At 44.0% G+C, this 15283-nt stretch overlaps 1 protein-coding gene across 4 annotated transcripts in view; it reads right to left on the bottom strand.

Moving 5' to 3' along the window:
- kidins220b (kinase D-interacting substrate 220b) overlaps positions 1–15283 on the bottom strand; it is a 123231-nt gene that overhangs the window by 95526 nt on the left and 12422 nt on the right. For all 4 annotated transcript variants that reach the window (XM_083790008.1, XM_083790006.1, XM_083790009.1 and 1 more), the window contains exons 2-4: positions 12212–12366; positions 10375–10473; positions 5012–5110 (exon numbers count right to left, since the gene is read on the bottom strand). In XM_083790008.1, coding sequence (XP_083646134.1) covers positions 5012–5110; positions 10375–10473; positions 12212–12343 — 330 coding nt within the window. In that variant the 5' untranslated portion in view covers positions 12344–12366. The remainder of the gene's footprint in view (positions 1–5011; positions 5111–10374; positions 10474–12211; positions 12367–15283) is intronic.

Genomic DNA, 15283 nt, shown 5'->3' with positions numbered 1-15283 from the left:
CTATCTAGGCTATGGCCTTTCCGTCTAACAGTTTTTCTTTCTCTCAATTTTATTCTTTATTCGGAAGGGTCTGGGGGGTGGGGTGGGGGGGGGGGAAGGGATAGGATGGTTGTTTTTTTGTTTTCTTTCCCCAATTCTGACATACAAGCAGATTATTCAATGTCGTTACTGTGGTTGGTGTGGCCGAGCAGGTGCGCCACTTCTCGTTTCCACCATACACTTTACTTAAATAATGACTAGACAACTTAACGTGGTGACCTGGAATGTTAAAGGGCTGAATCATCCGGTTAAAAGGAAAAAGGTTTTCTCTCATCTTAAACAATTCAATCCAGATATTGCGTTCCTGCAGGAGACTCACCTTCGCTCATCTGACAGCTCCAGACTTTTAAAGTGCTGGGCGGGGCAGCATTTCCATTCTAATTTCGAGGCTAAGGCAAGGGGAGTATCTATCCTTATATCTAAAGACGTGCTTTTTGAATCAACTAAAGTTACAGCTGACAAAAATGGGAGATATGTTATTGTCTCGGGCAAACTATTTAATACAAATGTCATTCTAGCCAGTGTGTACGCCCCGAATGTGGAGGATGTCGGATTCTTTGTTCGCTTGTTCTCTCACCTCTCTGATTTGGACTCGCATTACTTGATACTTGGCTCGGACCTCAACCGATGTTTGGACCGTGTTCTGGACCGCTCTTCTACCAGACCAATTGCAGTGAGTAAATCTGTCACATATATTAAATCCTTCCTCTCGGAGTGTGGGGTCTCAGACGTATGGAGGGAACTCAACCCTAACGACAGAAAGTACTCCTTCTTTAGCCATGTACACCATTTATACTCTAGAATTGACTATCTATTGATGGACAAGAGATTAATACCCCAAGTCCGCTCCTGCGCATATCAAAGTATTGTCATTTCGGACCATGCACCTCTCGTAATGGCATTATCTCTCCCGGGCGTGCCACGTCCTACAAGGCGCTGGCGTTTCAATTCTACGCTACTCTCAGATGACGACTTTGTAAAGTATATAGAGCAAGAAATAACCTTTTTTCTCGAAACCAACAATACTCCTCAGATGTCCAGTCTCATAGTCTGGGATGCATTGAAGGCTTACTTGAGAGGTCAGATTATATCTTTTTCGGCTAGAAATAAAGCACAATCGGTAAAGAAACGTTTAGATCTCTCTGCTAGAATCTCAGACATTGATAGACAGTACGCATTGCAACAAACTCCAGAACTTTACAATAGACGACTGGAGCTAAAAACAAGGTTCGATATTCTCACCACCCATCAAGCACAAGGCCTCCTATTGAAGAGTAAAAGCACTTTCTACGAACATGGTGAAAAGACGGGCAAATTGCTGGCTGACCAACTTAAAGCGCGGAGAACCAAACAAATTATAACGTCAATTCGGACTGCAAATGGAGAAATCGCTACTGACCCAGTTCAAATTAACAACGCATTTAAAGATTTCTACTCTAATTTATATTCATCCCAGGCCGTTGACGACATGGCAATTAATACCTTCTTAGACCCGCTGCCTATTCCAACTGTCCTCCCGGCTTTGGTGGAAAAATTGGAAACACCCATAGCTCAAGCAGAAATTGCCATAGCCATATCATCAATGCAATCCGGGAAGTCACCGGGACCTGATGGGTTCCCGGCTGAATTCTTTAAGAAGTTCTCTGCGCACCTCTCTCCACAACTAGCGGCCGTCTTTGCTGAGTCCCTTGAGCAGGGCGCACTCCCTCCCACCTTAAGTGAGGCCTGTATAACACTCATAGCCAAAAAGGGGAAAGACCCCATAGACTGTGCCTCATATAGACCAATTTCGCTGTTGAATTTAGACGCTAAGATTCTAGCAAAAGTCATAGCAAGCAGACTAGAAGAAGTTCTCCCCCAAGTAATTTCTGAGGATCAGACTGGTTTCATTAAGAATCGCTACTCCTTCTTTAATGTCAGGCGACTTTTTAATATACTGTATCTGCCATCTGGAGAGGTGCCCGAGTGCGTCGCGTCGCTGGACGCAGAAAAAGCATTTGACCGTGTTGAGTTTGGGTACTTGTTTGCAGTTCTAGAAAAATTCGGTTTTGGACCAAAGTTTATAGCTTGGATTAGGCTGCTCTACGCGTCTCCCACCACGGCTGTGCAGACCAATGGCGTGTTCTCTCAGCCTCTCGCCTTGGGCCGTGGGACCCGCCAGGGTTGCCCGCTGAGTCCGTTCCTCTTTGATCTGGCAATCGAGCCTCTTGCGATCTCTTTGCGCCAAAATGCCGACATTGTGGGCATTCAGAGAGGCGAAAAAGAGCATAAAGTGTCCTTGTATGCAGACGACCTGCTGCTGTTTGTCTCCGACCCATCAACCTCCTTGCCAGCAGCTATATCATCACTTGATCAATTTGGTCGTATCTCTGGCTACAAAATAAACTTAAGTAAAAGCATAATATTTCCAGCCAATGAAGCTGCATCTGAACTAGACTATAGTCACATACCCTTTAAGGTTGAGAAGAGTCAATTTACCTACTTAGGCGTATCGGTTACGCGTAAATTTAAGGATCTTTTCCCAAAAAACTTTGTCTCTCTTGTAAATAGAGTTAAGGAGTCATTACAGCAGTGGTCGCCTCTTACAATGTCCCTAGCTGGCCGCATAAATTCAATCAAAATGAATGTGCTTCCCAAATTCACATACCTCTTTCAATGTGTCCCTGTGTTCATTCCAAAGTCGTTCTTTTCCTCTTTAGACTCAACAATTTCATCATATATTTGGCAGAATAAGAGGCCGCGTGTGAGCAGAATGTTACTTAAAAGGGTAAAGAGGGATGGAGGCATGGGGCTCCCTGATTTTCGTCACTACTATTGGGCTGCTAACATCCGGTGTCTTGCCTTTTGGAATCATTTCTACCTTAATCCCAATTGCCCAGAATGGACATCTCTGGAGCTTAAATCGTGTAGGAATCTATCACTTCCAGCTATTCTTAGCTCACCGCTTGGCCGCCCCCTGCCTGATTCAATAACTAACCCGGTGGTGCGTCATACGCTGAGAGTGTGGGCCCAGTTCAGGAAAACTTATAATTATAGAGACCTCTCCCTGATCAGTCCTGTGGCTTCCAACCACCTTTTTGTTCCATCAATGCAAGACGTGACCTTTCAGAGTTGGCATGGAAAGGGCATCAAATGGTTTAGAGACCTGTTTGTGGGAGAGAGGTTTGCATCCTTTGATCAAATTTCAACGAAATATAGTCTACCTAGACCACACTTCTACAGATTTCTGCAGGTCCGGCATTATGTGAGCTCTATATTACCTGGCTTCCCTAATAAGCCTAATCCTAACCCTATTGATGAATTTCTGTCTTTGGACCCAATGACTAAGGGCACCATTTCAATATTATATGATACCATTTCAAATTCGAGGCCAGCACCCTTAGATAAAATAAAGGCTGACTGGGAACATGATCTGGGGCTCACACTGTCTGAGGAAGTATGGGATTCTGTTTTCTCTTCTATACACAGGTCCTCTCTCTGTGCAAGACATTGCTTAGTGCAGTTTAAAATAGTCCATAGAGCTCATATGTCTAAGGCTAAACTGGCTAGTATTTATCCTGACGTAAGTCCTACCTGTGACAAGTGCAAGAGCGGAGATGCAACTCTGTTCCATCAGTATTGGATGTGTCCAAAATTACAACCATTTTGGGGCAATGTGTTCAAGACTCTGTCCAACATTTTACACCAAAATCTAGACCCAGATCCCTTAATGGCTCTCCTTGGCACTGCTGGAAGGGATGACCTTCCTCTAACACGCATAGAGTGTCGTATGGTCGACTTTGCCTTATTGCTCGCTAGGCGTGCCATTCTGTTCAAATGGAAGGATGCTGCCCCGCCCGTGCTCTGTCAGTGGCTTCGTGATATAATGTCCTGTCTCGAGTTGGAGATGTTAAGGTTTTCAATTGCCGGCTCTGAAAAAAAGTTTTACAAAACCTGGGCTCCGTTTATGACATTTTACCACAACACACAAACGGTATAGTGTGCCGTGCCGTGCCTCGGCCACGCCAACCACAACTGAAACAAATTCTGCTCTGCTAGTAAAATCTGCTTTATTATTTTTATTTACATTACATTAACTATGTATGCATGTATTTCGTATATAGATATATATATATGTATTTTCCAATATATGTATTTTCCAACTATCCTTGGGATTGTGGGTGGGGGGTGGGTGGGATAGGGGATCGAGCTTTATTTTTTATTTTTATTTCATATTTGATATATGATATATGATATATGTCTCTGTCTAATGCTTGCCCCTGGGTTTGTTTGTAAAAAAAGAAAAAACTTCAATAAAAAGATCTTGAAAAGAAAGAAGACATTTTTTTAATCTGATCTCAGGTCAAAATGGGTTAAAATGGAGGGGGACCACTTTGGATGACGTCCCAACCCGGAAATGACATAGAATGTTGCTCAATCGACGCTCCCAGCCTGTGGAGCGGTGCACTCGGTTATGACATTATTAATGTTTCCGTAGGACAAATTTGGAATATAAATTATTTCAGAGTGAATGTTTATAACTCAAATCTTTTCTTCTGGGGGGGTCCCTGGAACTACTTATTTTCAGATGGGGTCGGTGGCCAATTACATGTCATTTTTGGGGTCCTTGACATAATACTGAGAACCACTGGTACAGAAACACGAGGTTTTCAGAAAATTCTCATGATTTAGAAAACGTATTATTTTATTTTTTTAAAGTAGGCCTACTTCTTGGTAGGCTATAGTCTGTTTGGTATATCCATCTTTCATTCAAACCTTGTAATGACTGACAAGACTAAAAACAAACAGGTGGGGAACCAAAACAAAGTGATTCCAAGGTTTTTATTTTGCATTCATCATCATCCAGTCTAAACTGGTTTAAAACGGTCTAGACCGGATTTACGAACAAAGACCAGGCTTTCCTCCGAGGTGGAAAGTCTGGTGACCCGAGGTTATAAGGGGTGTGTGCGTGTGTGCGTGTGCGTGTGTTCACCATGTCTCTGTGCTCTATGTAAGCACTGCTCTCCAGCAGCTCCTTGACCACCTCCACATGACCCTCCTTGGCTGCTGAGATCAGAGCTGACCAACAGTCCTGGAGAGAGAGACAGACATAGAGACACACAGAGAGAGAGAGAGAGAGAGAGAGAGAGAGAGAGAGAGAGAGAGAGTGAGAGAGAGAGAGCATTATTGACATAACAGATGAGAAACCTATATTGCCAAAGCAGTACGCCTACCGAAGATACAATACACACTATAGTAGTCAGGTCCCTTATGCTTTGATTTAAAGTGTTGTCTGATTTTTTTGCATAACTACACATTTTTGGAATGGGTATTATGTAAGGAATCAGAAAAAATAAATGTAATTGGTGATTGTTTTTTTTGTTTTTAATTTGCATATAGATACATTTTTTGGAAAGGGTATTGTCTGAGGAATCAAAAAATCAATGTTTGCATTTGCCCAGATGTGTATATGGCGGCCATATTGGAATTTACAAAATGACAGCCGTATAATATATGTTATATTTTGTTGTTGTTATCTTCTAAATAAGATGGAGCATTGTTCAAGTTTTCTGCCTTTATTGATAGTATCAAGTGAAGATAGACAGGAAAGAGGGAGAGAGAGAAGGGGAGAGACACACAGCAAAGGTCGTCATGAATGGGACTCAAACGTGCGACATGCTGTCAGGCCAAACCTATATGTGCCATGCGCCTGGACCACTTGGCCAGTGGGCACCCCAGAGAGAACATCTCTTTTATTGTCAACTTTGGATGTTTATGTAACCATCTTAAACATCATGACGTGTAATCATAAACAGCCTCTATGCATCATCATCATAATCATCATCATCATCACTTCTGTGCATCGTTCTGACACTGGCTGCTGCACTGACACATGTCAGTATAGGCAAATTCAGAAACGGGTCTCATGGTCGCAGCTTACGTATTTCCTGTAGGCGGACTCGACATAGCTGCGGGGTTTAAACCCTCACCAGGCGCACCGCTTCTACTACAGTGAAGGGTATAGTGACTGATGTTAGTCTGCCTCAAACGTTACTTTTACCTGCTTTTTACTAACACTAACATTACAAAGATGCCCAGAACATCGAGATGAACCTGTTTAGTGTATGGCTGCTCCAACAGTAGTGGCAACATTCCAAAGACAAAAAAAAACTGAATGTCAAAATATCCACCGCGGGGTCAGAGACCAGAGCCATTGAGTAATGGTTGAGACGACATCTCAAGAATGGCCTTTGGGCTGTGAGGACCTCTGTGGTCGTTGGTTTCAGCATGCCATCCAAGTGTTTTAAGTACCCATTTTGCAGGGGATCCAGCTGTCGATCCTGCAGAGAAATGGCTGCTTGTGCTCATGCCCTTGTTTGGACATGGACTTCAGAGCTCCAGGTGTTGGAGGGAGCTTGTCACTTTCTGCTCTATGTTTGCAGAACAGATGCCATCGCAGTTCAGGGATTGTCTTGATGTTGATACCCTTGGCTGAGTAAGCTGCACATACAAAGGACTAGGCAAGGCAACCTGCAGCCAGGTTGCCTTGCCTATATATTGGGGACAAAGGCTGGGCCCAGCCTTTGCTCTTTCTTTACCTAGAGCTCGCCACAGTGGTTCAATCTGCACGGCACCAGAGGCCATAGAAATGGACGTGTTCTTCAGCAAGAGGTCATCGTTTGCTGTGACTAGAGTTAGAGATCTGAAGGAGACCAAGGACCCGTTTGCAAGGCTGATGGCAACATAAAAATAAACCAGAACTCTAGAGTACAACAGGGGGTGCATACTTAGTTTAGACTATTCATTGGTTAGACATAAGGTTGGTGAGGGGTGCGTTAAGACAACCGCATTTTAGGTTTAGGTGTGCTGCCCCGTGGGAGGTTAGGATCCAAGCTGATCGTCTGCTTCTGGATACAAAGACCTGGTCTTTGAGGGGGAAAAAACACAAAGAAGCTTCACAGCTAAACCCACCTGATGCACAGTTGGTATTTACCTCCCCAGATACGGACGTTTTAGTACTAGTCACAGCAAACTAAGACCTCTTGCTGAAGAACACGTCCATTTCTATGGCCTCTGCCTGGTGTTGTGCAGATTGAACCACTGTGGCGAGCTCTAGGTAAAGAAAGAGAAAAGGCTTTGCCAGCCTTGCATTCACTGGGGCCACACCTGGAGCTCTGAAGCAGCACATGTTGAGAGTCCATGTCCAAATAAGGGCATGGGCACAAGCAGCCATTGCTCCGCAGGATCGACAGCTGGATCCGCTGGGAAATGGGTCCTTCAAACACTTGATGGCATGCTGAAACCAACGACCACAGAGGTCTTCACAGCCCCAAAGGCCTTGAGATCGTCCAATGCAAGTGTAAATCTGACTGTTCTTCAGGCAGATGTTCCTGCAACGGTAAGGTCTTACTTACCCTATAGTCCTATACTGACATGTGTCATGCGATGACGATTCCCAAGCTGATGATGATGATTATGATGATGCCTATCATTATGATAGATTATGGCTATGATTACACATGATGTTGACCAGAAAGTATCTGACTGACTGCCTGGGCTGTGCTGTGCTGTTTTTTACCCATATGGTGGATTATGTATTTCAGTGGGATGATACAAAAAATGAAATAGTAACTTGGACCATTGGATTCCTTGACCCTGAAAATATAGGTTTAGCCATTACAATCAATGTTCCAACTTATTTAGAAGCCAAGATATTACAAAACATACATTTTTACAGACTTCTGGGAAAATGTAAATGATTCCTACCCTTTCCAAAAATTTATAGTTATGCAAATCTTAAAAAAATAAATCCAACAAAATTACATAGTGAAGCTGACTAACCACACCAGGTCATTTTGGACCCAGTCATGCATCTAAGGGTTAATGTTGATTTTTTTTTTGTAGCTTCGTAACTACCAACATTGGATTCCTTGATGCTGAAAATGTAGGTTTAGCAATTAAAATCAATGTTCTAGCTTATTTATTTATTTATTACAAAACGTACATTTTACGGTGGCCATTTTGTAAATTCCAATATGGCCCCACAGACATCTGGGCAAATGGGAACATTGATTTTCTGATTCCTTACACAATACCCTTTCCAAAAATGTATAGTTATGCAAACGTCAACATCACATAAAATACAATGAGTCATTAAAGGGATAGTTCAGATTTGAACTTAAGCTGTATGAAATACTTTCCATTAATATAGTTGTTGCAACTGTATTAATTGATTGCCCGAGTCCCGTGTTTTGGTGAAATATTAAGTAGTTCCGGTCATTTTGTGGGGGGGCACAGGGGACCACGGATTAAAATATATTTATAGTGACTCAGGAATAGACTATATGTGACAACCAGGTATAGTCTGGTGACCACCGGAGAGACGGGTGACAGCCGGAATGTAGACGGCACCCCAGGAGCAGTATGGGCTAGCGCCCCAGCCTGAGTCCTCCGTGAGGAGGAAGCCCAAAAACCTTAAATGGAGCCTGCAGTGCTACCGTTGCCTGCAGAACCATTCCGGCTCAAGAATCCACCACTCCTGAATGAAGTGTCTGGTGCTGGGAGTCTGGTGCAACGCACAGGTCCTCGCTGTACTCCTGGTGAGAGCAGGAGTGGACCTGGTGAGACGTAGGAGGGGCCCGGACAGGAGGCAACCCACAGAGCCTAGTCCCTCCATAATTGTACCTCTCAGTCCCGGCATAGTAGTTCTGCAGTGGTTCCAACGGATTGTGCGGCCCTGGTCTTTCCCTAGTGGGTCTGTCGGGACTTGTTCACCACGGCTGGGTCACCTGAGTGAGGGGTATGATGTTCGCGAGACCTCGAAACCCCGATGACTTTGGGATACATCACTGAGGATACTTCCCAGTTGCATCCATGCAATGTATTTTCGTTCAGACTCAGTGAGCATAATAGTATACAGGACAGAACTTTTACGGACACAGAAACAGGAGACAGGCTCCTATGGGCCACACTGCTTCCATATAGTCATATCGTTGCTGTCGAGCAGAAACCTTTAGTATTGTCTTACATTATTTACTTTTTTGTTATTTAGGAATGCCTTATAATACTTTGTCATACTGAAGTGACACACAAAAATTTGCCGATTGTAGATCGTATAATTTAGCTTTTTTGTTGTTTTTTTTCTTCATTTGAATCCTGAAAAGTAACAATGCTGGTCATAATAGAGCGTCACAGTCCCGCCCCCTTTCATGACGACGCCAGGCCCAGGAAATAGTTCCCAATGCATTTTTTCCATAGACATTTCAAAACGTATTTATTTAAAGACCTTATAAGCGTCGTACAAAGCCAACTCTTGTCGTGACAAATCATGACAACACACACAATATGTTGGACCAAACAAATAATTACAAAGAAGAAAAACAACAAAAAAGTGTAACCTTCCGTTTTCTTCTTCTTTCTAATTATTTGTTCAGCCCGAAAAATTGTGTTTGTTGTCATGTCACGACAAGAGTTGGCTTTGTCCGCGGCGTAAACGTCTTTAAATAAATACTTTCTGAAAAGTCTATGAGCAGCAAATATTTATTTATAGACATTTAAGAATCGGACAAAGACAACAGCCGAGTTGACAAATCATGACAATAAATATATATTTTTGGGCCGAACAAAATAATTAGAAAGAAGGAAAAACTGTGTTTCTTTTTCTTCTTTCTTATTATTTGTTCGGACCAACATTCTTTTGTATATTGTCATGATTTGTCAACTCGGCTGTTGGCTTTGTCCGTTGTCTTTAACCAATTCAGGGCGGGAACCCCTTTTGTTGTTTATAGCATTATGTTATGCTTTAGCTGTTGAGAAATAGCAGACCTACAAGCTACAAGGTGCCGGCACCGAGTGCCGTGCTTGTAGGTCTGCTATTTTTGAAACATCAGAAAACTGTCAGGATTTAGAAGGCATTTGTAGAATCGTCCTCAGGTCTATTGGCTGGGTTTCCACTCTGCAGTACAGTACAGTATTTCTCAGCTCGTATTGAAGGACATTTCTCCCCACATACATTGATCGATTGATATTGATATTGAGAGAGAGAGAGAGAGAATACACTTCATATATTCCACAATTTGATATGTATCACTTGTCATTGTGGATTGATTGATTGATTGATTGATTGATTGATTGATTGATTGATCGATCATTGTCCATTTACAGAGAGATGGAAAGGTGATGAGAGGGAGAGTCACCGGTTGCCACGGGAACCAGACACAAGTCGCTGGTTCTGTGTATGGGAAAAGATGATTAATTCCACCCAGTATCCTAGAAACCGTAGCCTATGGCAACTGAACCCGGGGGGAGAGAGAGAGAGAGAGAGAGAGAGAGAGAGAGAGAGAGAGTATCTCTCACCACATCATCCAGGTTGACGTCGGCTCCTCTCCTGATCAGCTCCTGAACAATGTCCAGACTGCCCTGCTCCGACGCCAACATCAGCGGAGTCTGTCCGTTCTGCACACACACACACAAACACACACACACACACACACACACACACACACACACACACACACACACACACACACACACACACACACACACACACACACACACACACACACACACACACACACACACACACACACACACACACACACACACACACACACACACAAATAAATACACACCCATGTTTCTATGTCTAAGTCGTATTCTCAAACATGTTCATGTCAAGGACCCCCAAGATTTTATTATGTAATTGGGCCGCCAACCCCCATCTGAAAATATGTTGTTCCAGGGACCCCCCTCCAGAAGCAAATATTTGAGTTAAAAACGTTCAAAGCTTTGCGCCATATTTTCACGATTTATCAGAAATAACAGATCTACAAGCTCGTAGCTTGTAGAGCTTGTAGATCTGATATTTTCAATAGCTAAAGTATAACATAATACTTAAAACACCAAAAGGGGTTCCCGCCAAGCCCAGGGACGCATCTGTGCCACCTTCGCTTTTAACAACTTGTAACCATTATTTTTAAACTTTAGCTGTTGGAACATAGCATAGATCTACAAGCTCATAGCGTGACACCGAGTGCCGCGCTACAAGCTTGTAGATCTGCTTTTTTTTCTTGTTAAGTCGTGAAAAGGCATGCAAATCTTTGAATATATATTATATTCTTTCACAGCAATCATTTTTAATTCCTATCTTTGCTTCTGGGAGTCCCTGAGAACAACATATTTTGAGATGGGGGTCAGCGGCTACGGCTAAACACAATTTTGGGAGTCCCTGGCATGAAGAAAATAGAACTATACGGACAGTCGGACATAGAAACCTGAAAACTGTTATAGGATTTAAGAAGACATTTTGTAGAATCGAGCTCAGCTCTTAATGCGTTATTATATCAGATCCAGGTTTCCACACATGCTAAACATTTGTTTTGATACAAAAGGTGTGTATGTCAGGTCCGGGGACCGCCCGTGGTCCTTGAAGGGGTTCCAGGCGGTCCCCAGCTAAATGATGGAGAGTTGGTAACCAAATGAACCCTCATAGAGATCTTTAACTCTTGAGGGTATACAATACACTATCAAGAGTTAAATAATTATTAAACATCTGCATTAGGCCTACTTAATTTACACAACTAGAAAATGTAGAAGAATTGTTGAAAAAACTGAGTGTGGAAATATAGTGGCCCTCTGGAGCGAGTGTGGAACTATAGTGGCCCTCTGGAGCGAGTGTGGGAATATAGTGGCCCTCTGGAGCGAGTGTGGAACTATAGTAGCCCTGAGTGTGGAACTATAGTGGCCCTCTGGAGTGAGTGTGGGACTATAGTGGCCCTCTGGAGTGAGTGTGGAAATATAGTGGCCCTCTGGAGTGAGTGTGGGAATATAGTGGCCCTCTGGAGTGAGTGTGGGAATATAGTGGCCCTCTGGAGTGAGTGTGGGAATATAGTGGCCCTCTGGAGTGAGTGTGGGAATATAGTGGCCCTCTGGAGTGAGTGTGGGACTATAGTGGCCCTCTGGAGTGAGTGTGGAAATATAGTGGCCCTCTGGAGTGAGTGTGGGAATATAGTGGCCCTCTGGAGTGAGTGTGGGAATATAGTGGCCCTCTGGAGTGAGTGTGGGAATATAGTGGCCCTCTGGAGTGAGTGTGGGAATATAGTGCCCCCCCCCCCCCACTGCCGCGTACGTCTGGGTGTACCCTTGTGCGTGGCGTGTGTGTGCAGGCGTGTGCGCGCGTGCGTGCATGACTCACGTCGCTGCGTCCGTCCACGTCCTTGAAGCGGTCCAGGTGAGCCTTCATGGCCGACAGGTTCTCCTCCTCCACGTAGGAGAAGAGATTCTGGATGGCCAGCGTGGTCATCTTGATGGAGGTGGTGGTGTCCATGATGACCGCTCAGTGACCACTACCTGTAACACACACAGTTTACAATTTTGGCATTTAGGCTTTTTTAAGCAGACGCTCTTAATCCATTCTGGGTCGGGAACCCCTTTTGGTGTTTTGAAGCATTATGTTGTACTTTAACTGTTGAAGAATAGATCAATAAATTAATAGATCCGCTATTTTCTTGAAAAATCGTGAAAATGTGTTGTAAATCTTTGCTTCCGGCAGTGGGGGGGTCCTGGAACTACATATTTCCAGATGGGGGTCGGCGGGCAAATACATATACGTAATTCTGGGGCTCCTTGACATGAAATAGTTTGAGCACCACCGACATAGAAACATATGGGCTGTATTTTGCTTGTCTTAAGTACCAGGTCTTATTCCCTAACTTGAGTAAACTAAAGACCTGGAGGCGTGATCAATGCCATTTGGCTATTCTGAGTGGCCAAAGAGCATTGATCACGCCTCCAGGTCTTTAGTTTACTCAAGTTAGGTATGGGTATACAATGCTATAAATGGTGCTATGTCTACATAAAAGTTACATAAGCCTTTGCAGGCCTGTAAGGTGGTCGGGGCTATAGGGCGCAAGTGCTACGGGCCAAGACACACACAATCACATACACACGCATTCAAACGCACGCGTGCACACACACACACACACACACACACACACACACACACACACACACACACACACACACACACACACACACACACACACACACACACACACACACACACACACACACACACACACACACACACACACACACACACACACACACACACACACACACACACACACCGATGGCGGAGGAAACCATGCAAGGGACCAACCTGCACATCGGGAGCAATTATGGGTTCAGAGTCTTACTCAAAGACACTTTGACACCAACCCTGGGGGAGCCCACAGGGATCGAACTGGGATCCACATCCGGCTGTTATACCTCTGAGCCACTGCCGCCCCTCCGTTCATCCATCCATCCATCCATCCATCCATCCATCCATCCATTCATTCATCCATCCAGCCATCCATCCATCCATTCATCCATCAATCCATCCATCCATCAATCCATCCATTCATTCATCCATCCATTCACACTCAATATAAATTAGGGTTGTCCCGATGCAATCCCGCGATCGGAAATCAGGTCTGATCACGTCCTCTTCTAATGATCGGAATCTGATCATGGCGCAAATAAACCTGATCGGGACATCCCTAATACTAAATGTAATAATAGATAGATGTACTGTATTCTTTATTTTTGTGTCATGCACCCAAGGCGCCCAGCCCACATGCACTTATATGACACACCATACAAATCATTGCTTCAATATTGCATTGTGTACAAGAAACAGTTTTTCTTTTTCTTTTTTCTTTTTACACAAACAAAACATTCTGCCTTTTTTCCCACGCTTTGCATAAAAAGTCGGCTAAAGCAAAAATACCTTTCCTAAAATAAAATTCCAGATTTTCGTAGTCCTCTAACCAGAAAAGGTTAGCACATATCTTTGTCATTTTACAAAAAAATACAATTCTTCATGGGCAGTAAAAAAGGTCAACAAGGCCTCCATTCAGCCCTGCTGCAGTTCGTGGGAGGCTGTCTCCATAGCAACAAGCTGAGAGAGCTACTTCTGAGGCATTGTGGGTGATTGAGTATTCATTCCGCACCCACTCACAACAACAACATCCCCCCTTGTAGTGGCGGAGTACTGTACAATGCACTCTATTGCTGCCGGTCACTGGGAGCTGACCAGTACAACCACAGTTTGATACTGTTGTAATGGGAGCTGAGCAGTACAACCACAGTCTGATACTGTTGTACTGGGAGCTGACCAGTACAACCACAGTCTGATACTGTTGTAATGGGAGCTGACCAGTACAACCACAGTCTGATACTGTTGCAATGGGAGCTGACCAGTACAACCACAGTCTGATAATGTTGTACTGGGAGCTGACCAGTAAAAGCACAGTCTGATACTGTTGTAATGGGAGCTGACCAGTACAACCACAGTCTGATACTGTTGTAATGGGAGCTGACCAGTACAACCACAGTCTGATACTGTTGCAATGGGAGCTGACCAGTAAAAGCACAGTCTGATACTGTTGTAATGGGAGCTGACCAGTACAACCACAGTCTGATACTGTTGTAATGGGAGCTGACCAGTAAAAGCACAGTCTGATACTGTTGTAATGGGAGCTGACCAGTACAACCACAGTCTGATAATGTTGTACTGGGAGCTGACCAGTAAAAGCACAGTCTGATACTGTTGTAATGGGAGCTGACCAGTACAACCACAGTCTGATACTGTTGTAATGGGAGCTGACCAGTACAACCACAGTCTGATACTGTTGTAATGGGAGCTGACCAGTACAACCACAGTCTGATACTGTTGTAATGGGAGCTGACCAGTACAACCACAGTCTGATACTGTTGTAATGTGAGCTGACCAGTAAAAGCACAGTCTGATACTGTTGTAATGGGAGCTGACCAGTAAAAGCACAGTCTGATACTGTTGTACTGGGAGCTGACCAGTACAACCACAGTCTGATACTGTTGTAATGGGAGCTGACCAGTACAACCACAGTCTGATACTGTTGTAATGGGAGCTGACCAGTACAACCACAGTCTGATACTGTTGTACTGGGAGCTGACCAGTACAACCACAGTCTGATACTGTCGGTCACTGGGAGCTGACCAGTACAATCACAGTCTGATACTGTCGGTCACTGGGAGCTGACCAGTACAACCACAGTCTGATACTGTTGTAATGGGAGCTGACCAGTACAACCACAGTCTGATACTGTTTTAATGGGAGCTGACCAGTACAATCACAGTCTGATACTGTTGTAATGGGAGCTGACCAGTACAACCACAGTCTGATACTGTTGTAATGGGAGCTGACCAGTACAATCACAGTCTGATACTGTTGTACTGGGAG

Source organism: Protomyctophum parallelum (assembly GCF_964188405.1).
Source record: "Protomyctophum parallelum genome assembly, chromosome: 19".
NCBI classification, from domain to species: Eukaryota; Metazoa; Chordata; class Actinopteri; order Myctophiformes; family Myctophidae; genus Protomyctophum; species Protomyctophum parallelum.
Note: the sequence above shows the minus strand (reverse complement) of the source record. Positions and strands in the feature narration are given on the sequence as shown.